The 24,857-nt window shown below is 41.4% G+C and overlaps 2 protein-coding genes across 3 annotated transcripts; one reads left to right on the top strand and one right to left on the bottom strand.

Moving 5' to 3' along the window:
• Window positions 1–1,838: 1,838 nt before the first annotated feature.
• On the bottom strand, window positions 1,839–9,367 carry LOC108665925. Of its 2 annotated transcripts, none has more exons than XM_018152730.2 (2): window positions 7,370–9,367; window positions 1,839–3,171 (listed from the first exon to the last, which is right to left on the bottom strand). In XM_018152730.2, exons 1-2 carry the CDS (start codon window positions 8,977–8,979, stop codon window positions 3,069–3,071), a joined length of 1,713 nt encoding a protein of 570 aa, XP_018008219.1. In that variant the 5' UTR covers window positions 8,980–9,367; the 3' UTR covers window positions 1,839–3,068. The 2 variants fall into 2 exon arrangements, with proteins under 2 accessions (XP_018008219.1, XP_018008217.1); XM_018152728.2 differs by having other exon boundaries at window positions 3,106–3,171; window positions 6,018–9,367.
• Window positions 9,368–22,821: 13,454 nt separating this feature from the next.
• On the top strand, window positions 22,822–24,417 carry LOC108665907 (sulfate anion transporter 1-like). The gene is made up of 3 exons (XM_018152707.2): window positions 22,822–23,089; window positions 23,326–23,470; window positions 24,404–24,417. The coding sequence occupies exons 1-3, from the start codon at window positions 22,829–22,831 to the stop codon at window positions 24,415–24,417; spliced, it is 420 nt and encodes a 139-aa protein (XP_018008196.1). The 5' UTR covers window positions 22,822–22,828.
• Window positions 24,418–24,857: the final 440 nt, after the last annotated feature.

Below are 24,857 nucleotides of genomic sequence, written 5' to 3' on the forward strand. Positions count from 1 at the left end.
GTTTATTGTAAAATTTCAGCGTTTTTCAATTCATTCATCAAATATTAAATGAACGATTTGATATAGAGTTTTATGTAATTTATTATTCATTCTTCAGGGTTAAAACCATGCATGATTCAGGATTTTATGCAAGTAACAGAATTAGGGAAATGATATTTCAGTTAATTCAAATTTGCACTCATACGAGCGCTACTTTATTGACGCCACACTTTCATACAGCGAGTCCTGCTCACAATATACAGACTACACAGCTTCTGAGTTGCGCGATACAAAACTCCTGTCCCCCGAATTACATACTCGTCCAAATGTTGAATAATAAATACCTGCACCAGCTACGTCATGATTCACGACGTAAATATTACACTAATATAAGTATCAAGATCATCTAGAAAATTGGAAGAAATTTCCATAGATTCGTCAATAAGTAAGTCGTTACAGTTCATTTTAATGCGTTAAAAACACTTGCAGTAAACATACAAACATTGAGCATACGTGTACAGTTAAATGTACCCAAATGGATATAAGAATTCCAAACAAAATTTAACCAAATACTTTCTAAAATTCATCTATAGTCCACTTTCCAAATTCTTACAAAGGACATTTAATTACGAATGACATTTTGCGTACTTCACAAAATCACGTTACAAAAACTTTGAATTGTTATTTATGTTCACACATTCCTCATTGAGACAGTAAAGATTGATTAAAGAAAAATTGTAAAATATATGAAAAATATTCGCCGTTCGAGTTAAGAGAAGATGAGCGAGACACTGCATCCAGCAGCGTCCATTGCGGCTGTATCTTTCCATTGTATATTTCGTTCCACACAAGTGACGACGCTTACACAACAAATGCTGCCTGAGTATGAATAATTCACACAGCTGAGTGAATACTGGTATAATTACTCATATAAACTGATACTTTGTAGCATGGTAAGGAAGATCAACGAAATGAAGCTCAGTTAAAAGAGTAATACGAGGTTTTGCTCATGTAAAATTATGTGGATCTATGCGAAAAAATGAGGTCGCTTTTTCTTGTTAGACCATTGTGCTGATTTTCTCAAAATTAAACTTCGAATATGCACATTCAAGGTAGAAAAATATTAACGAGCCGTATACGTAATTTTGATAGCAAAGTTACTCTTGAATACGCAGCGTTCACAAGCACGCCTGAACTACAAGAAATATTCAAGTTTTTGATGAATTTTATGCAGGATAATGCATATACAATGGCGGACCGAGAACCGCGGAGCGACCGCCTAACTAAACCTGCAACAGAAACGCCCAGCTATGGCAGTTTTTGAACGAAAATAAACAATCAAGGAAGTAAATGATCCATGAGACAACACAGTGATTCAAATTCTTATGCAGTAACATAGTAATGTAACGTGAAAGTGAAGAAATTTATTGAGAAAATTAAAAAATATATATTTGGCTACCTTCTCAAGCTGGAATGAGAACTTTGAGTTGTCCTTTTTACGTGTCACTTGGGCTTACATTCATTATTGATTATCGGAATACAAAATATTGAATGTGAGGCTTTCTCGCCTTCAGCTCACGCGAACACACAAATCTCATAAATTAATAGCTGATCGTAGATAAGAATTGAGCTAAACAAGCTGTGGTATTTAGTGCTGCGCAGCACCGAGTTTGTTATATTTCGTTCAAAATAATTAAAGTCAAAGTCCCGACCTCGCCCGACTGTTTTCAAAAGTTCCAGTATCGATCGTCATTTATTTAGGAGCCCAAACTATAACCCTCGCCTAAAACAATCTCATCTAATACTTTTAAATTATAGTAACAAAAACGAAGATGGTAGTGAAATAATACAAATAATAATAATAATAATGATTTACTTACTTTAATATTATAGATAACATTGAAGTTAGCTAATGATAAAAAACAGGCTAAGTGAGAGCTAGTGACGTGCGTACTTAGGATGACCGTCACAACTGAAGGAACTTGATGACATTTATAGCACAACTCACATTAATTAACAAAGCAAATCACCACTCGCACATTCAACAAGATTTCCATTAAGAACGAAAAATTTCACTAAGAACTAAAATATTTTGGTCAATGGGGGCTGATAAAATTCAACCAACGACTTTTCCAGCCGACAAAAGCAACCAGGCTTCGTCAAGAAGAAGGAAAATAATAAAGGCTTATTGACTGTCATGAAAACGTGCTCGACTGCGCCGAGAAGAGCGGTGAAATAATTGTGCTAACAAGTGGAACAAATAGGAACAAGTGAGGATGGACAGAAACGGCAATTGTTCTGTCAACAGAGAATTGAATTTATCATTTATAGAAAGATCCTAACACAAATTCTGTACTCACGACATTTCAAAATAAATCTCTGGCAACAATGACGAGATTTAAATCATACTTAATCTTAAGAGCAAAGACGTACACAAAGACGTATGGAAACTAGCTTTAAGTCTTCGAAACAAAGCTCGAACAAAACGCGGATGAAAGAGGACAATTGGACTCGAAAATACACTCCGCTGCATTCAACCATTTGCCCTAAAGATATTTAAATAATACCGATATTTCTCAAGTTCATCAAGAATCTCAAGTGGCGTATATTAGGTCAAGAAATTATAAGAGCATTAGAAAGCTAACTGGACAAGATGGCCACGCAATAAATAGTTTCGGGAAGATTAACAGCGAACAATGAGATCAAGCTTTTCCTTCAAAAATAGGACAAAATACAAATAAGTAATAAATTAATGTGTATAATAGTCTAGAGCAAACTAGAAGGCGTACAATGCGACGCAGTTGCGTTGACATGGGTATAAGTATTTCCAAATACCACTGATTCGAAAAATTTTGTTCACATTTGAAGTATACAAAAGCCTAATTTCAGTACTGCGAAAGAAGAACATAAGCTAGTCTTTATCTAACAACATTCAACTTAATTTATACAATAAATAGACATAAGTTGCTGCATTTCTTGTGTCGGGGTTTGCCTGCAGTGACGAGGCGTAGAGGTTCCTACTGTAGGCCGCTGATCAGACGCTGGTCAGACGCTGGTCAGACGCTGATCGGACGCTGATCAGACGCTGATCAGACGGACTTCTTCTTGCACGGCCGAGCGAACGGCGGCCGCAGCGCGGGAATGTCCCTTGCTCGGAAGATGCTGCTTGAGGCTATCACAGAGGGGCCATGTCTGCAACAAAATAAAACACATATAAACGTCATGGTTATAAAATTTCCATGTTATTGGGTTTTTGTTGAAAGAGAAATGTCATATAATTCTAAAATCAGGAAAATATAATAAAAAATTACTACCGGGTATTATTCTGCAAGGAGTAACAAGAGTTAAGCCATAGGAATAAACTTAGCTAATTACAGATTGAATATAGAATCATAATTAGAACTACAATACATTTAGAGAGATGAAGGAACGCTCAAGTTTGTGACGTTAGACAAAAAACCAAATATTCTAATAATAACTTCTGAATAAACGAATCAATATATATGAAGTAAAATATCTCACAAGATGCAATGCATATTGTGAATAAATGTATAAATTGATTTTGCGTATTAAAGTTAACGGCTAAAATCGTATTAACCACATAATAAAACGAAGCAAGCGACGAATGCATCAAGTACAGCAATAACAGACCAGGTACTGACAAGCGAAACAAACGATCGAGATATGCAGTGAGCAAAGCTGTGGGGAACTGAAGGTAAAAATTTGAGGGCAAAAAATAGGCGGCTAAAAATAGATGAAGATCAGATCAGGTACTGCAGAGAGAGAAGAAAACGGCAGTTAAAGAGCGCGAACAAAAGAGTAGCAGTAAAAGAGCGGTAGCAACATTGAAAGAGAGTGATTAGAGAAAAAAAACGGGAATTAGTGAACGAGAGGGGATTGAAGGAAGAGAAGGATGTAGAAAAATCGAGGTGAAAAGAGAAGCGAATAGTGAGAGGGAGAGAGAGCGGCCAAGAGAGGAAAAGTGGGTGGGTACGGCGGTGGGTTGGTGTTTACGTTGAGCTCCAGAAATAGAAGATATGACGCGGAGACTTGTTCCTGGCCTAGTCCTTTACTCCTACAATAACAATGGCATGCCATTCATTCCTAAGATGTATCACAAGGTCTGTCTCAATGTTATATGGCAACTTCGAGGAGTGAAAAACTCTACTATTAAATTCTGCTGCAGTGCTTAAAGGCGTCTGTCAGACAGACGAAGGAAAGGAGGCTTGTTTTCACGTGAAAGGTTTCCACGATAGCGCGGGAAAGGGGACGTACGGGAGGAGTTACTGGGGAAGGGGAGGCCTTCAGACTGAGATCGATGCAGACCGGGGAGAGTGAAAGGGAAGAGGGGCATTTGGGGGAGACGAGAGTCCCTGAGCATGCAATGGCAAATAGAGCGGCGCGCCAGACGAGAAAATCGAGCTAAAGTAGATACTGTCGTCACTGCGTGAACACGACCAGCCAGTGTAGCACTGCCACTGCACCAGCCAGTGTAGCACTGCCACTGTATCAGCCAGTGTAGCACTGCCACTGCACCAGTCGGTGTAGCACTGCCACTGCACCAGCCAGTGTAGCACTGCCACTGCACCAACTAGTGCAATGCTGCCACAGTATCAGCTATTTCGACGCCGCTTCTTATGCACATGCTTCATCTCGTTATCCACGTCTTTTTTTAGCGTGTGTAGTAGTAATAACATGAAACGTTATCTAGAGCATGTTTCTGAACATGTTGCAGCATAGGAACAAGTTCTGCTTTATATATAATCCGTTCCAAAATTTCGACGATACAACCATGACCCTTGCAATATTCTGATATTGCAAGGGATAACCAAATTTAAACGAGCATCAATGAACGAATGATATTCGCAATCATGTTGTAGTGAGAGAGAAGCTACTCCGGCCGAGAAGGGGGCGAACTGGAGGTAGATGAGGTGCGATTTGGGTCACAGAGGGTAGAGGGTAAGGTAGATCAGGGGAACACAGTAGAAGGAGGGTTGCAAAGAGAGCATCAGAGGTAGAAGGTAGAGGGGGCTGGCTTGCCGGTTACGGTAGATAGAGAGCAGAGGAAACAGCAGCGGCTGAGTTCCGTCAATACTCTGCAGTGAGCGCACGCAAGGTCGACGTTCAGTAAAGATAGCAACACAGAAACAGAAGCTTTTGGTCATCGAGCGAACAAGTGGAACACTCAATGCAAGTCTGATTGCGGCTTGAGCACCTCCAGCACCTGCATGCTAATTTCAGACCAAATTAACCACATGGAACGCAATGAACTGGAAAGTACATGATTGAATGTTACATGAGAATTGTTCTTACATGAGAGAATTGTTCTTATTCCCTCGGAGAAAGCAAATCTAATAAATGCACTATTTTCATTACTTTGCGTGCGGTTTACAACTTGTGTGAAAATGTTACAACACATACAGAATGGAACGTAAATATTAAAGTGAAATAAAGTATCGATAAAACATGGAAAGATAAACCGATTAGACAAACATTCAATAATTGATATGTCATGCAATTCAATAAGCCTGCTGCCTTCAGTGAAAAGATACTTAAATTTGGGTTTCTGCGACCGTGGACTTCTTCTGGCAGCTGACTTTTTTTTTATTTACATTTTGTTTATGATTGGCAAATCGTTAATATCCACGCGAATAGGAATGAAATGTAATGAACATATGTAAGCAGATTGCAGATTGATGTATATATTATAAATAGAAAAGAAGGAACGTATGATTGCAGGAATTAGCAATGAACGATGCAAGGCGTTTTTTAACGAATTTATAGGGAACAAAAACTGTAATATAACTTATATATAACGAAAACAGTAATTCGTAAAACTAGATTGCGTTTTTTGCGATTTTATGGGGAACAAAAACTGTAATATAACTTTCATCTTGGCCAGAGTTGGCTTGCGATTGAATTTCACTTTGGCGTTTTCATATCATGATTAGGATCGATTATTGCATGACATGACGAGTGAATAAACGGTGAATGATGGAAGCATCACGTAAACACGTCAATAGTGGTGCGAAACTCACATAAAATATGGAAGTGGAGTTAGTTTCAGCTGCGCCCGGAGTAGATTGCGCCGTAATCCTGAGGTGTCATTTGGTGTTTGATTCTCTTATGCGAGGCGTTGGGATCAGTGAGTATACTTTGCGCCTGGGACATGGGCCCCCGGGGCGTAAACCTCGGTGGGCTGTGGGTGACATGCGCAGTACGTTTGCTGTTGGGAGACGATGAGGGCAAAGCTGAGGGAAGGTAGTGGTGCGTGGACATGTTGAAAACCGCACAAGCTGCAGCATCTGTTACGGGAGCCGTTGGGGATCGACAAGTTTGGGCTGGGGTTTCTTCAGGAGACCGAGGAAAAATGTCCGGGGCCATGTCGGGTTCGTACGGAGATCGAACCATGACTCGGTTTCGGTCAATTATCGTTTGGGTCATCAATCTTTCTTCAAAGGCTCGGCTGAGCCCCGGAGACCGGGGATATGGATCCGGAGTTATCTCCATGGAAGGGGAGCTGCTGAGCGGGGAAGACAAATGTTTATGCTGCAGAAGGTGATGGGACAAATACTGAGACGCCCTGGATGGAGTCAATTGGGGTGATCCACTGTAGGGTGAGTCGAGAGGCAGAGTGGCCCCGCTGCCCGGCACGGCTATAGGGTAGGATGAGCTCAATGACGAGTATGGTTGACTCGTAGAAGAAGTACTGCAAGGATCTCTTTCAGAATCATGGAATTCTTCAATGGACATTGAGTGTTCCAACAAGGTTGGATCCCGAGGACACAATCCATGATAATACCAGTTGGGATCTGTTCTGCCGCCAAATTTACGAACTTCGACGTGGGGGAAGCAATGTTTGACCAGTTTCCCGAAGTAGTTTATGCTGACAGGGTTCTCCCCTATAGAGGAGCAGTAAGCGTTATAGTTTGTGAAGACATGACTTTTAGGAATGAGGCGGTCCTTGGTGGGCTCGTAATTTCGCTTCAGCCAGTCAATTACCACTTCAGCTGTGCGATTGTCAGTGGCAATTTCTTTTTTCCTAGACCGCTGAGCAGGATCCTTGGCGCTCAATAAGGGATACAAATGACTAGTAGGCTTGGCTGTGATGCCACAGTAGTGATATTGCGGCTTCTGACGGCCTCCTAACCTACGAATACTAACTTTAGGAAAAACCTGCCTAACAATTTTACCGAAAACATTCATCTCAAAAGGAGTCTGGATCACAGATCTAGCGTACTGTTCATAATGGCGGTAAGCGTCAGCTTTGAGTACACAAGCCTCGGGGACAGGTTCAAAGTTATCCATAAGCCAGTTTTTCAAGTAATACTTGCCGTCTCTCATAACTTCAGGAATAGAATTAACATCGTCATCGAGAGTTTCTCTGTACCTGTTTCCTGAGAAGCCGTCGTCCAAAATGTCTTCGTCATCTTCCTCGTCTTCAAGATTTATGGGCGAAGAGCTGAGGCATGGCGGCGAATTCCTCTCGAGCGAAGGTTGATGTTGCGAGTCCCAAGACTGAGAGATTTCTAACGCATCGGTACGCAATGGCACTTCATCCACACGCCGGTCAATGTCACTGTTGTGCACCACACGCACACCTGCAAACACTGTCACACCCGAGCTGAACGAAACAAGGTCAATAGTAGGGAACGTTTGACTTAAAACATACCCGAACGGGCCATAATGAAGTACTTTGGTATTAATCATGTTACAGTATTTCAAATAATAAGCGTACAATTGTTCACTATTGACACCAACATCTTCACACACTTCTAAGCACTCGAGGAGCCACGTCCTTAGAACACTTTCACCGTTGTCTTCAATTTCCGAAGGTCCATGATTATTTTCAGATTTGATTTCAGGTATGCTGCTCCAGTTACTGTCATGGTAATCTATGTGGAAACGTGGTTTGTAAATGCGGTTTTTAGACGACTTTTGGGGCGGACTTGGAGAAGGGGATGGGGAATCGAGCAAATGAGAGGTCCGGCTGTTGGGAGTCCCTAAACTGAAACATGTCATGTGGGAAACACCAAGTTTCTCTTCTTTGACGTGCGCCATGCTTTCTACAGGCTCGTCTTTGAGCCGTAAAGCACCGATGCTGTAGTCCACAGGTTCGTTCTTGAACATTGAGTCATCAAGAACAGACTCGTGGTGATGATGTTGGTCGAACAGGTGGAAAGAATCAGGAAGACATTCTTGCTTGATTTCGCTGCAAGAATTCTCTGAATTTCCGGCTGACATGTCGGATCCCTCAGACTCTGGTGTTCTGCAGGAATATTCGTCGTCATCGTCAGGTGTGTGACTGCCTTCCCTGACAGAGGCAAACTTCTCGGCTGAGGCCACAGCCTCGCGTAGGGATGCGTACACCTGGGAGGCCGAGGCCGAGTCGAGGGGCACAGGGCGCTGGGCGATGCCCACAAAGACGTTCTGCTGAGGAGATTTGGGTCCTATTTTTCGTTTGGCTATCCTAAAGAAAACTGATGTAATTAATGTAGTAAATTGCTGATTACTAAGAGGTTCATTAGTCCATGTTGCACTGCACTGAATATAATGACTGTATATATCGCTAATTGGAATTGTTGATTCGCTCTCTTCGGCGTAGTTAGCACACAACCACAAGAACATATTGTGGGCTTCTGCCTTGTCGGTGATGACGTCACGTTTTCGTTGCTTGCGCTTGGGCCGCGTCGTGTTGTTGTTGTCACTGACATAAGGACTTGATTCCTGAGCGTGGATGCCACAGTAGTAATATTTAAGATTCTCGCGACCTCCAAGTCGCCGGATGTTGACTCCTGGGAAAACTTGTTTCACGACGCGGCCGAAGATACTGGTCTCCATTATAGGTCTGTTGTGTTCTCTGCAGTAGTCTTCGTAGTTCTTGTAGATGACGGACTTGGCGACGACGCCATCGGTGTTGCGTTCGTAGTTGTCACGCACCCAAGCTTGGGCCTGTGCACAGCTCTGGGCCATCGTGCCCACAGGACTTCTTGACACCATCAAGCAGAGCAACGCTCGAGTCACTGGCAGTGCAAGCAAGCGATCAAAGTACGAACGCAATCGAGGAAATTTTCTTCACTTGTGTCAAAAGTTGCGATTGCTGCGCACACCTAACCTAGCTTTTGAAAAGTTCAGTATCACTAAGCAACACTTGGCGTATCGTTAAACTTTAGTAAATGAAATTTTTTTTCACTTCTATATAAAAAACTTTTGAGCTATTACCAGTTTTAGATATCAAACTTAACTTTTTTAAATAAGTAAGATATTTTTTGAGGAAAATTGAAAATCTTCACGTCACTGAGAGAGTGCCTTGCAAGCGCACTTTTCGAGAGTTCAACTCACACTTGCTCACTGCGCGCTGGCTACTGCGCGAATGACAATGCAAGCCCAGTCACTGAGTTGTTTACACTCACCTGCCTAGGGTACGACATTTTACTCTACTCCAGTGACGTACGATAAACCAATGCCCCGCCTCCACAGTACTGACGTACAACCTGTGCTCCTCCTACACCGCCACATGCACGATATCTTCGTCGTTGTAGATTCTTTAGGTACAAGGTACGTAGCAACGCTGTAGCTGATTCTCAGATAAAAAAAAGAGGCTCTTGACATGAATGACAAATTGGGAGTCCACCAACCCACGTTATTTTATCTATCTAAAGTCTCACATTGACTTGCGTCACTGCACCCAGAACGTATAGACGGATAACTTGATCTCTCAATAAATGACCTCTGCATTCGGACACGCGCTTTTAATCGTCGTCTCGTGCAGCGGCACGATTCGTCGAGCAGTTCTTACTCAACTTGGGAAATTCCAGGCCGAGCTGCCTTGCGTGGGATGGAGTGAGTGCGGATGTGTTAGTGTGTTCGTTCGTTTGTTCTGTCCCGTGACGTCATCTTGTATCAGTTGACAGGTTGTCAGGCAGTCTATAGCTTGGACTCTATTGTGAGCACAGCTGCACTGTAAATACTTACGCGTTATGTCTTGAATATGTGAACAATGCACGAGCAATTCAAATTACAGTAGTTATTCCAATTATTATTACAGAAGTTATTCCTAATATTTATTCACTCCATTATCCACCGCTGGCTTTCAGTTCAATCTTTTCCGCAAGTTACTTTGAGAACGTATCGCAGAACCTGAAGGACTTTTTTTCGAACTCTGATTAAGATGAAAAATTTAATCAACTTTTCCTCAAATATTTTAATCAGCATCATTATGAAATGAACGCCATGTCTCGGCATGCAAAATGCTGATGTAAAATATGTTCCGTGGACATCACTTGCAAAATCATGCGTTCCTAAGATATTATAATATAATTCATATCTTCATGTTATCGTGAGTTGTTCACCATAAATTCCACTTTATTACGATGTCAGTTACTAATTAATTGACATTTTTTTAGCGTTGCATGGCTGGCGTGGTATGACCTTGCCATGATCACAACCTATAAGACTGGCCGTGGCAGGCGAGGTGAGAGGTCGCTGGTGGCAGCGCCGTGCATATGCTTGCACCACGAACGTTGCAACACGTCTGCAACACGTCTGCAACACGTCTGCAACACGTCTGCAACACGTCTGCAACACGTCTGCAACACGTCTGCAACATGTCTGCAACACGTCTGCAACGTTGCCATCAGACGTGCAGGTTCACCAAGAACTCGCTAACCTTCATCATGGTTCGTACACAAGGATAATATGTGCGATTTGCGGTAATGGGATTCGTGTTTGTCTTTTTGGAAGTTTCCTGTGATAATTATCAAACTTAAATCATTCCGATATATAAGAAATTTCAATGACTCCTGAATTTTATAGTAAAATTTTACTAGTAATTGTCCGGTTACATAAGGCACGAGTTAATATTTAATTCTTCATTAATTAGGTCGATTATTATTATCATTATTCCACGAAATATTTATCGTGGCGTCTGGTACAAACGAACTTCGAAGGCACGTCACACATAAGATTAATAGCAAGCGAAAAATAAATAGACACGAGAAAGAATGAGAAGGGATAATGTCTTGTCGATCGTATTCAATTGACAGCGAAAGGCAGCGTGTTAATCCTTATACATGCCATGCATGCTTAACATTGATTACCGAACAAACAATACGGCACAGTAAAACCTGGCTGTCTCTTATTGTCACGTTAATTAAGTACATCATATGTTTTGATATCCATGCTACCTAAATATAGTAAGCATTCTCGGGCTCCGGACACAAGATCGCAATGTTGATAGCGATGGCTTGGCTTGATACGTTGAAGGCGTTAGCGTTGGACTTCAAGAAACGATGACAAACTTTATTTTGATGAATCTTGTTCTCGGTCAAACTGAGCAGTGGAAGAAATGAGCAACTTTTGACGAGTTGTTTGAGCTGTTATCGAGTGATCACGCGTGGTGATTGCTTAGGGGAGATTGCGTGCAGATTGTGTCGGCCATCATGTGCATTGATTAAACTCTTCCACGTGCCATGTTGCCGTCTATTAAGTTGATGCTGCCAGTGATAATTAGTTATTGGATTGCTAATTCATTTCAGTCGCTGTTTGGAAATTACATTTGGATTGGAAATTACGCTGCTTGGAGTTCATACAAGTCACAATCACCAGGAATAATGGAAATACAATGTAAAACAAACAGCAATGCAATCGGTTAGAATAATAATATTTGCCAGGAAAATAAGGTTCACAAAGGTTCACACATTAAAGGTTCACATTTCCAGTGCCAGTACGCTGTTAAAAATATTACCACAACTCCCGGCATGACAAGATTAGGTAGCGTTTAGGCCTGCTGTGACGTCAGAGCTCAAATAACAGCGTTACGTAACTGTCTCTAACCGAAGCTAAGATGACGGCTAACACTGCCATGGAAACAGCCATGGATTCATCGGTTCTTGATGGCATATCCTTCATGTGTTTATCGAATTGACTTCAGAAAATGAGAGTAGCTTGAATTCATGACTTCGGTTAATAGGGTTAATGGTTGTGGTAGCGGAGCCTGGCACGTATAAATTAAAGAAGTTTAGGCAACGTCTACATTAGCATGCTTAGATCTGCTATAGCCTCTTAAGTATGTTGCCGTGGCTCATTAAGGTATTTTGCCACTTGGCTCTGTTGTGGCATGAATAAAATCAAAAAGTTTAAGTAACGTCAACATTTGCATGCTTAGATGATAGATCTGCGACAACCTCTCAAGTATTTTGCCATGGCTACTAAAGGTATTTTGCCACTTGTCTCTGTAGCAGAGACAGCAGCAGGAACCTAGGACACTTGCCTCTGTAGCAGAGACAGCAGCAGGAAACTAGGACACTTGCCTCTGTAGCAGAGACACCAGCAGGAACCTAGGACACTTGCCTCTGTAGCAGAGACAGCAGCAGGAATCTAGGACACTTGCCTCTGTAACAGAGACAGCAGCAGGAATCTAGGACACTTGTCTCTGTAGCAGAGACAGCAGCAGGAATCTAGGACACTTGATTTTTTTCCGATTAATTAGTTCAACCTTTTCGTGTTAGCTCGTATAGGCACCATACACGAATCAGGACAAGTGGATCGATCATCACTATTCATAATGCGAATGCGATGCTGAGACCGCGCGTGTGCATCAATGTTAAAGACCTGCAGGATATCTGGTTCTTTCCAGTGGGTTCTCGAGACGAGTTACGACGAATGACGTCATCCGTATAACTTAGTCTAGAGCACGCGTCCGTCTTGACGCCTCGTGTCGGTCTAACCACCAGACCATACGGACGCTTACATTCTCATGTTTCTTGTGAATATTGATTTTGTCGTATTACTATTAACACACAAATCCCCCAAACCATTCAAAACCGCAATTTTTTTTCTTCTCACTGCAATCGCCTTTGCTAAGTTGATCGGAGAAATTGAATTCGAGCCCATTAATGAAATTTCAGTTTTAATTATTGAGTTGATAATTTTAATAATACATTAAAAAACATTATTCAATGCTATAAATAATGTTTTCCTTTCATCATGAACTCCTGACGCACGCAGCATCGATATCAAGGCAATTCCTCGCCCAGGGTTGCCAGGGGTTAAGCCCTTCTGAGGTCGTCTATATGACCGCTCGCCGCTCTGAAATCTAAACAGCTTCGATGTAGTAATCGCAGAAGATTCTGACGCCAAATATGAGTAATTTCGCTTCTATTTATTAGCTACACAATAATCATCAGAAAGTTGCTTATTAGTTCACAAAGTGTACTGATGAATGTGGGAATTTATCCAATGACCAGATAAGCTTGATGCTAAGGCAAACGGAGCGAATGAGAGCCTGCCACAATAGCCACTTAAGAATAAAGTGTGTAGCCCTGCAGTATCACAAATGGCCAGTGTCTTGAATAACTAACCTCAATAGTAAATTATCAAGAAACGAAAAATTTCCTATCAGAATCTGGAAATATAACTACTCGCATTCCCGAGCTCCGCTTAATCGTCAGAAATTCCAAAGCAGCTATAGGGTCTCGCACGTTCAGCTTCCGCGCGGAAATGACAAGCAAATACGGCGCCTATTTTCGATGGAGACTTGAGATGGAGACAGGGGCCATACTTTCAAAACTCGCTAAGTGAACGTAAGTCCTTACGCTCTGTTTTCTTGTCTATGATTGATGGATTTTGCTTGAAAGGCCGTCAATGATTGGCTGATGAACTTACGATCTCTTAACTTTTTTGAGAGTATAGGCCCAGCTTGTATATTGACTGAGCCATTTCCGTGGACGCCTGCATGGGTCCAGCGTTGACCTAATTATTTCTTTACGTGAACTTGACCGTTAGCGAGAAGCACAGGGTGACCAAGCATGACCTCATCAGCCGTGTCCCTCAACTTTGTCCCTTCACTTCCTCTATGGGGAAGAATGGGTGGCCCATTGAAAGGAGGAGCCGTTTGAGAGCAACTTCTGAACTTTACATCATAGTAGAGAGCACTAATGTTTAAATGCCATCCGTGCATTAAACACATCATATTAGAGAAGACATCATAGTAGAGAGCACACACATATTAGAGAGCGCTAAACTTTAATGCCATCCGCGCACGATTTGGAATATCGAAAATAAATCTAATCTCCAGCTTACAAATCAATTTAATGAACGATTCATAACATGCAATCGTCCACTCAAGAGTGAAGTGAAATTAAGGTAAAATAAATATTGCAAAACATATGTTTTTTTTTTGAAAAGCGTAGCATCCTTTTCTTTAGTGTAAAGATGTTGCTTCTACGTACTGTAACGTACAGCTAATAAAATGACCTCGACAAAATTTGAGCGTTCAAAAAGTATTATGAATTTGTACTATCAAATTAGGCTCGCAATTTAGGTTTTCTGTTTCCGCTTTTAAAATTCAATTTCGTGAAAGCAAAAATTCGTTCTGACCGCGAATAAATGATTCTTAGCATTAAGCTACGAATGCTATACCGTTGTCAGAGGAGACCTATGCCATCATGCAGCTCGTTAGTTTCTTGATATTTGCTAAAGAGATTGAAGACCAAGAAAAAAATTACTTATAAAGATAAATATTAATCGTTAGAAAGTTAAATTTCTACATTGATTACGTGCACGTAACCTAAAAAGTGTAAAATATTGTCAAGCGCTCCTATAAATAGAAAAAAGCCAGGATTAAACATCATTCAAAGCTCTATTTACAAAATAATCTCGTATTCTTTTGCTTTATTTATGAATTACCCACAAAACTCACTTGAAAATAAGCCCGTGTGCTGAAAACCGTACATAAGTCGTAACTTAAAAGGTTACACAAATTAATTTAACAAAATTATTGCTTCAGAGGGCAAAACCACAAAACAATCTCAACTGCTTTGTGTGTTTTATATGAAGATAATTCTTAATTTAAGTTAACTGTGAAAACACCCACGACTGCTTCGAAGGTTTTATATCAAGTTAATTAATTCTTCAGTTAAGTTAACTGTGAATACACTCACGACTGCTTCGAAGGTTTTATATCAAAAATTCTTCAGTTAAGTTAACTGTGAAAACACTCACGACTGCTTCGAAGGTTTTATATCAAGTTAATTAATTCTTCAGTTAAGTTAACTGTGAAAGCCAGGCGTGCAAAATGCCAAGCAGAAGCAGAGGCAAGTTTTGCAAGCAGCTGCGGCCGGCGGCACTAGGCCAAGATCAGGCCGCTGTTAATTGTGTTGTTGAGGACGAGAAGAGACACGTACGATGGTGGAGGATAGGTTAGTAGGTCGTGGTGGCAGAGGTGCCATGCGTTGGCACTTCGTCCGTGCGGCGAGCAGGTCAAGGAAGACAGCCTCGTACCGGCCTGCGACATATAGCGTGAACAGTGAACACCCGCTGCACCTGCGCACCGGTGCAGGTTACCATTTTAGTAACCTGCGCATGCGCTCCGGTGCAGGTTACCGTCATTGTAACTTGCGCACCGGTGTAGGTTACCATTATTGTCACCTGCGCACCGGTGTAGGTTACCGTCATTGTCACCAGCGCACCAGTGTAACACTGTCACTACCATTGTAACCTGCGCACCATTGCAGGTTACCATTATTGTAACCTGTGCACCGGTGCAAGACTGTCACCATCGTTGTAATCATGTTCTTCATAATGTAGTGTTAGGCGCTCGACACGAGCGAGACATGCGCTGCACCTTCACCAGAATACAATTCTTATAATATGGCAAAATTACACAATAATATTAATAAATAGCGTGAGAATGTAAATCTGCCATAAAATACGGATGGAAATAGCTATTTCCTCTACTGTAGGAAACAAATGGGATTCAAAAAAGCTTCGTGATTGCATCGCAAACTATACTTTATGAATTAAAAAATAAAAAATACAGGAGCATTTAACTATTAGTAAAAAGAAAAATTAGCATCCGGATTTTTTTTGTCTAAAGAAACCTGAGGAAGATCAGACATGACGTCATCACAGAATCTAGATTTTTCTGGTTAGNTTGTTGCGTCATGGAGGCTAAGGCCCTGGCGCCTCATGACGCAGAATAATTCTCCTCATTTATCCCTGCGTCAGCAGCCGCCCTCACCGCGCCATGAATGCTGGCACCGGCACGGGGCGGTCTCTGGCTTGCAGTGAATACGATTTATAAGCCGGTTGAGGTGAGAATTTTCGCGTTTCTTAATAATAAATAAATATGCAAAAGCACTTTTCAGCGAATTTTCTCATAATAGAACGAAGGCGCTATTGTGCTCGCCGTGTCCGTCCGTCCGTCTGTCTGTCAGTCTGTCTGTCTGTCCGACCGTAACTTCACGTTTTCGTCGACGAGAAAATGAGTTTCGTCACTGCAATGAGTACTGATCTAAGTTTTTATGTATGTGTTAAATTCAATCACAATTTTTTAGATTAAATTTTTGTTTTATGAGCAAACATCAGAGATCCTGGCTTTAAAAATCAAAGCGAATTGATGAAAAAAGATCAGTAGTTAACGAGAAAAATTGCATGTCCCAACATAAACACTTGCCCTGTACACTTGTCAAATCTCAGTGATAGTTCCAGTACAGGTGCTGTCAGGTAGACATCAGGGCTGGTAATGTGTGTGTAAACATCGCCCCCCTTCACCCTAACATGCATCAACATCTGTTACGCCGCCTGTTGAATAGCTTCCGGCCCGTGAACAGGAACAGTTCAACAGTTGTCGGCATGAACAGAAACAGGTCAACAGTTTCCGGTACAAACAGGAACAGGTAAGCAGTTTCCGGTATGTGCAGGAACAGTGCAACAGTTTCCGGTATGTGCAGGAACAGTGCAACAGTTCCCGGCATGAACAGGAACAGTTCAACAGATCCCGGCATGAANCATTTTCTGAGCATCTTTCATGTATTACTAATTAAGACGCATTTTTTCACTTAGTAATTTCTCTCTAAACCTGTCTCTTATACACATCTAGATGTGTATAAGAGACAGGTTATAGAGGATAGTTTTTTACTATGATTGTCAATGCATTTGCCATAAATAGTCGTGACGCTGCATTTTTCGTCAGCTTCCTTAGTTAAATAGCTTCACATATAACGAGAAAAAGAAAAGAAAAAAGTGAGGGATTCAAAGAGGAAAAAGTGCATGAGCTTTCAAGTTTTTGTGTAAATCAAAAGCTTAATGATATGATGGATATCCATGAAATTGAATAAGGATATACGAAATTGAAGACCGATTTAAGAAAAAACGAAAAAATCTTCGAAGAGCAATTATTGATATTTACTTTTAATTATTATTTGCTGAAGTTTCCGTTAGACACGACGAACTTTTCAAGACACACGATCATAAACGGATTCGTAGCTGTCAAGTCGCACGAATTAGTGAGTGAGACCGCTGTACTGGCAAGCTCGCCCCAGCAAATTACATCTCTAATGCAAGCTATCAGTTTTTAAATTAACCGATAAGTATGGAGATCCCTACAGAGCTTTGCTTAAGGCTACAAAATATATAGCTTGTTCGAAGCTGCTCGATCGTCTGCGACTTTTAGTTTTTTAACAGTAAACAAAATTTGAAAAAGAGCGTTAAAACGTAACGTTTTTACTACCGTTGAGCTGAGCTGACGTTGGATGCTCGTCTGAGTGCTTTTAGTTTTTTAACATAAAACAAAATTTGAAGCCGAGCGTTGAAGCGTAACGTTTTTACTATACCGTTGAGCTGAGCTGACGTTGGAAGAAAGAGTTTATATGTGATCAGTAGAGATTTGTCTGTCAGCTCAGCTTGTTGCGTGAGCTGAAACTATAGTAACCTGGCTAGACTAGATTATTTGTAGCTGAGAGTATACCGTATATTTATAGAATTGCATATTGTCATAATACAGATTTTTTAGTGTTTTTCTGATACCATGATATATATTTATTGAATTCCGGAAACCGGTCAAAACCCCTCACGAAACCACACATTTTAATATATTTCTAGAAATGAATGAAAGAATCACTAGAAAGACTTTCGTCTAGCCTCAATTTTTTTATTTAATTCATATTAAGATAAAATTTGTTACTGAAATGGCAGGTTATTGTAGAGTTGATGCGGGAAAATTAAATAAATATTGGTATAAAACTTGTCTTCCACTGAAATAAAAAGTTAGATTCTATGGGGAATATCGGGATATTTCGAAAAGAATTGACAACCTTTTTAGCGCATTTTCTCATTTATGGAAAAAATGCACTATTGTGCTCGCCATGTCCGGCCATCTACCCGTGTACGTCCGGCCATCTGTCCGTGACTTCAAGTTTTCGTCGACGAGAAAATGCGCGCTCTGTCACTCACTGCAGTGAGTACTGAGTTATATTTTTCCAATTTTCCGGAAGTTGCTGGCGCACAAGAGTGCCTCACATGGCGCCTGCTTTGGAAGCGCCAGCCTCAACACCTGCGCTGAGCCAACGGAAGCTGCTGACTAGACATGACGTCAGGCCATGTGTGCAGAGCAGCAGTGTCAGCTCACATGTGATGACGTCAGGCGATGTGTGCGAGCAGCAGTGTCAGCTCACATGTGATGACGTCAGGCCAAGTGTGCGAGCAGCAGTGTCAGCTCACATGTGATGACGTCAGGCCAAGTGTGCGAGCAGCAGTGTCAGCTCACATGTGATGACGTCAGGCCATGTGTGCAGAACGCCCCCTGTTGCCCTCAACATCATTATGTCGTCCCTGTTGCCCTCAACATCATTATGTCGTCCCTGTTGCCCTCAACATCATTATGTCGTCCTTGTTTCCCCCAACATCATTATGTCGTCCCTGTTGCCCTCAACATCTAATATTGCTCCTGTTGCCCTCAACATCTAATATTGCTCCTGTTGCCCTCAACATCATTATGTCGCCCTCATCTTAATCTCTCTTCTCTTTACATGATTTATGGAACGGAAACGCAACACGATCTGTTATGCAATACAATGCACGAGTATAAATCTCTCTGAATTTGCTGAAATTCTTCGCAACGTAAACATTATTTACTAGAAAGTGGCCGTCTGTTCTGTTTCTGAATCCTTGTCGACGTTTGTGGTTGATTTCACCGCTGCAAGACTGAATTCTTGGGAGAAAATCACAAAATAAAGCTAACTTTTATTGTAAATCTTATTCTAGAACTCATGTCCGAGAAAAAGGATCATTCTTTTCAAAAATATTCAATTTGTTTAAGTAAATCTCCGATTTAGGGTTGGACAGCGTCTTCCTACAGCGGCTGCTCGTGACTGCCTCTGAGGTCATCAGGATTACACAGGCAAACAATTGAATGATCCAACAACATCTCATTGAATTAACAAACACCCTTTGCATGTATGAACCACAATGGGGATTAAATGAGATTAACATCGTTGAATGATCTAAGTTCCTCGAGTTTAATTAACATAGGTCATCTGATAAATGATGTACCATTTCTTTGCTTGATTGTCAGCATTATGTATAGAGTTATATGTCTGTGCAGCGCAGAGGTGAATAGCGGCGAGGTATTCGCTTGATGTTGAACCCGATGCTCATCGCTCAAGGGTTTATGTGGAAATATAGAACATATACACCGGTGTATAGCCTGTAAAGAGTGATCTATTTAAAGACTGTAAAGTAACGAATTTTGGAGCTATCTTCATTGAAATTCAAACATCTCTCAACGCTGCGGTATTTACAATTACACAGCCAGAGAATGTTCAAGTGTTTGTTTTTAACAAGATTTATTATCAACCAAAATCAACCAGCTTCAAGTTAAATTCTTTACAAAACCGTAGTTCCGCAGATGCAAAATATGTTGTGACTAGGAAGACAAATATTTTGAAGGTAATAACTTAGGGATTTTTAACTGATTAAAATCCCGAAATACAACATAATAAAGCAAATTCAAGTGCAACACATCAGCAGTGAGGATGTTTTTCGGTGCGTGTTTGGTACACGACCGATGGCATCAGGGTTGTCAAGATGGGTAGTTTATCTACTGGAAGCAAATGGGGCTTTCACAAGGCTGCAGATATTTTTTAGGATTTGGCACTCGTTTATCACTATAGCATGAATAAAATTACATTCGATTCGTGTTAGTGAACTTTTCCGGTAACATTTATATACAACTAAATTAATGGCTCAAGAATCGGTCTTTCTATTGGTCCTGCCTCCACAACATAAATTTTCGTGTGCTTAAACGGGGTTTCTTGGCTTGTCCACTGCCCATTGATCTTTAGCTCACTTTTATGTAAGATATGTTGATAACACTTTTGTGATCATTAAATATTCCTCTCTTCTGGACATTTCCTCCGATTTTCTTGACTGTAAACATTCATCAATAAATAAAGCACGGAGTTGGAAGCCAACAATATATAGTAGTTTCTAAACTATCTAAATTTCTCAACTATCAACGATATTTAGAAATAAATACCGGTCGCTTTAGGATCTCCGTTTATCGAAAAATCTAAATTTACCAGTTTGGGCATGAGCTTCGAGCCTTACGTGATAAACATGAGGTAGATTTACTTGGCATCTTCTTTGCTTTTAAACTGTTTATCAACTTGAATTTCGAGCATAACTAAATGATATAAGTAGTATTGACATATGCATGCTCGCCCTGCAGTCTTCGACATACTTGTACTAGGCCACGACATAAAGCTCCGTCCACACGTTCAAAATTATCGTCAGTCTTGCATGTCATGCCAAGTTTTACATGCAAGATGGAGCTTGTGGACAAAAAAAAATGCATTAATGTTTTGCCTGCGGGCTGGCTGACTGAAACAGTCAACTCTTTACTCTGCGTAATAAATAATGGACGCTAAGTTTGACGTCGTGCATGACAGTTTTGAGGTATGACAAACCTGGGAAAACGGATCCATGGGGAAGTTTTCTGGGCACACGAAGACAAGTGTGACCGATTGCGAACAGAATGAGGAGATGTAGACGTGCGCGGACGGTTTCTGGATAGAAGAAAAATCTCTCAACTGAAACTATAACGGGAATTACAATGCGAGCTTTGAGATCGGCACAATTACTTCGTATGGACATGAAAATTTATGGTGAATTGTTAGACGTTGTAGCACCATACTTATGAAAAGAGACACTATGGTGAAGACTTTGGTTAGCTCTTTACCAAAGACTCGCTACTACTCCGAGATTTTTAGCATCCTGACGTAGTTACAAGGAGCTCGAGTTCACAACTATAATTTACAAACAAGTTTTAAGTACAATAATATCGGAGAACAGCAAGACCATGTAAAAATTTCTGTAGACAGAATACTTCAAGGTAACTATTATGAGAAATTATTAGTGATTCATTGCTCTATTTTAGCACATTATTGCCGCTAAACTTTACAAAATAAGAAAATAAGTTATTGACTATCTTAGTTACAAAGTCATTGCTAGCTGTAGGATCTACTTCCGTGTACTTCTCAAAGTCGCATCGTTAGTGCTTTTTTTGTTCCTGTGGCCTTTCAATTTAATTTGAGATGGGCAAGGAACTACGATATACCCGTAGAAATATTAACTCACAGAAGAAATAGTGTAACTCATGTCGTATGTCTTGATGTGACATTTTCCCGTGCAACACAAGAACTTACAATAAACAATGTTAGAGCCTCAGCAACAATATGACGAAGAGGAAGAAGTTTGAACGACTAGTCGGCTGCCCGTCTACATGATCAAACTTGTCAGTCTTGGTTGTACCAAGAAATCTCGCCCATGAATCCGTTTTTTTCTCAGGTTTGTCAAGCCTCAAAACTTTCCTGTACCTAAGCAATGCGTCAAACTTAGCGTCCACAGTCTCTGTCTTGTCTGTCAAATTTGGCATCACATGCTAGAGTGAAGAGTAGTAATTTAGTTTAAACGTTTGGACCCGACCCAGTCACCGCGGTTACCGGAACGTGCCTGACGTACGAAACCTCCATGCTTGTATAACAATTTTATTCAAAGCTCTGAAGAAATAAACCCACCAGCAGAGTCAGCATAACAGGCACCATATCAGTCACCATAAGTCACCATAACAGGCACCATAACAGTCACTATAACAGGCACCATAACAGGCACCATAACATGATAACAGACACTACAACAGCCAGCAGCAGAGCTGTTGCACCACTTCTTCTCAGGCCGCGCGTGACCTGCTGGATGACTTGAGCTCACATTCATGGGCGCGTTACAGGCGGCCAGCGTAGTGCATAGTAGTGGAAAAAATTGTACTATCGAATTTGTACTACCGCCAGGATGTACTGTTGCAAATGTACTACCGCTAGGATGTACTGATGCAATTGTACTACCTCCAGGATGTACTATTGCAATTGTACTACCTCCAGGATGTACTATTGCAAAAAAATTACTCGGTGCCACTCAAGCCCCAAGTGGTCGCTGACTTCACTATTCAAGTGGTGAAGTGGTGGTCCGTCACGGATGCCAAGCCAATTGAATCGCAATATTTGATTTGAATACACTTAATAATGTACGAATAGATTAACACGTAAATAATTTTATGCAGTTCTATTTCAACCTGATTTTTATTGTGATATATAGAAAATTAGATAATAATGCAATAAAGTGTAATAAAACGGCCAGAGAGACGGTAAGATAATGTGGTGTGAACTGCCCTGCGTGTGGAGAAAACTATTTCCGTCACTATAGAGCAGCACAGCGCTGTCAGTACAGTGTTAGCGTCGTGCTGCTGTCACTATAGAGCAGCACAGCGCTGTCACTACAGTGTTAGCGTCGTGCTGCTGTCACTATAGAGCAACACAGCGCTGTCACTACAGTGTTAGCGTCGTGCTGCTGTCACTATAGAGCAGCACAGCGCTGTCACTACAGTGTTAGCGTCGTGCTGCTGTCACTATAGAGCAGCACAGCGCTGTCACTACAGTGTTAGCGTCGTGCTGCTGTCNCTGTCTCTTATACACATCTAGATGTGTATAAGAGACAGCATCTCGACAACACAACCATGCCTTCATCCGTGTTGCCTAACTCGGGCTCGGCTGCCATTCTCAACAGCTTGAGGATTTCTGCTCGGAGCTTAGACAAGTCCAGCTCCCTGTCTGACGTCTCTCAGGCACCGGTCGGGTTTGCTGACGCCGTGAATGACACGTTGCTCACTGGATTGTCTACCATGACCACCTCAGGTCCTGAGAGCAGCAGCGGCCCGGTGCAGTACACGCCCCTGCAAGTGTGCGTGGCTGTCGCCTTCATGGTCGGAGTGTGGCAAGTTAGTTTCACAATGCTCCACTCGATTGATGAAATTCAAAGCAGTTAAGTTTGAGTTCAACTCCAGGTTCTTTTTGAAGCAAAAATAGGTAGCATATTTTGGTTAAATTAGTTTTGGACATTTATGTTTTTGCTGTTGTTTACTAAATGTTAGTAAGTTGGTGTTGTTTACTAAATTTTATTTAATTTAATCAAAATGCCATCATCCACAATCAAGCTCGCGTGTTTTGCTGGTAGATTCTCTTCGGTCTCCTGCACCTGGGTGACATGTGCGTGTTGCTCTCTGACATGCTCATCTCAGGCTTCACTACGGGAGCCGCTGTACACGTCCTGTCGTCCCAACTCAAACACATCTTCGGCCTCCCAGTCCCCCGCTACAGCTGTCTCTTATACACATCTAGATGTGTATAAGAGACAGGCCTGGGGTCTTGGGTGCCGGGGGTCTTGGGTGCCTGGGGTCTGATGGTGGGGGCTGTAGAGAGTGCTGTTGGTGCTGCTGACACTGACTGAAGTGTTCTATTAATTATTGCTGACCTCGGCTAAAATCTAGTTCTAGCGACAGCGGCTGACTAATGCTGATCGAGAGGACCAGTTTGAGTGCGTTATGCTGACCAATGCAGAAGACAAGCAATCAAAAAACCGTTTGACGGTGCGTCAAATGAGATATTATGTTGGGCTGTTACTTATTTATGACATTAATGATGTAATGACATTCTGTTGCAGAGAGAAGTAGCTGTTGGTGGCCGCAGCAGAAGCATCGTCCTCGCTCCACGCTTCACTTGGATAATCCATATCCACTTCATTTCAAGTGGATATGGATTATCCATAAATTTATGTACTGCACATTCAGTTCCTACATCTCATAATTTATCACATATTGCCCATTTAATACATACATACACTATACATACAATCACATCCTACAAGCACCAGCGCCCGTAAATGTTCCATCGCATTAAACGGCGAAGCTAAAAATTCATGGATGGAAGACAACAATTTCCGGCGAACATTATGCGTGTTTTTCTTGAGTGGCATTAACAAATAAGAAAAACACCGGTAAAAAACCGTACAAACCTCCGAACCTGAATAGCGTTATTTGTAGCGGTCACACATCACAAAAGGCAGTGAAATTCTTTGAATTGTTTCGCATTTTTTTCGACTGCCTGCACCTGGCCATGGGAGATACCAAACTGTTGGTAAACATTGTTATGGTCACAGAATTTACGAGCTGTTGCGGTCACCTTAAGTGGCCTTGAGGTCTGTGCCAGTTTAGCTCAATTGATCTCTAATTGCACCACTGTTTCTATACCTACAGTATTTGCTTACTGATAATTGGATAAACCGTATAAATTGACGATAGTATTATTAAGGAATGCGTGAAATAGAAATTCTGAGCAAATCGGATGCTTACAGATCTAGTGAACTCCAATACGACTCATAAAAGTCATAATATCTATAATACAAACTTTTGATTCGGTTTTCGTCATGTTAGACAATGAATTTCAACAGACAAAATTCCGTATTTAATATTCTTATAAAAGATCAATGACAACATCTAGATACTGAACAACAGCCTTTAAGGCTAGATACAGACTAGCTATCACTATATATACAGTCACTGCAGCCTGCCACTGTCCCCCGCTACAGCCACTGCAGCCTGCCACCGTCCCCCGCTACAGCCACTGCAGCCTGCCACCGTCCCCCGCTACAGTCACTGCAGCCTGCCACCGTCCCCCGCTACAGTCACTGCAGCCTGCCACCGTCCCCCG

This window comes from Hyalella azteca, unplaced genomic scaffold, assembly GCF_000764305.2.
Source record: "Hyalella azteca isolate HAZT.00-mixed unplaced genomic scaffold, Hazt_2.0.2 contig5880, whole genome shotgun sequence".
Lineage (NCBI taxonomy): Eukaryota > Metazoa > Arthropoda > Malacostraca > Amphipoda > Hyalellidae > Hyalella > Hyalella azteca.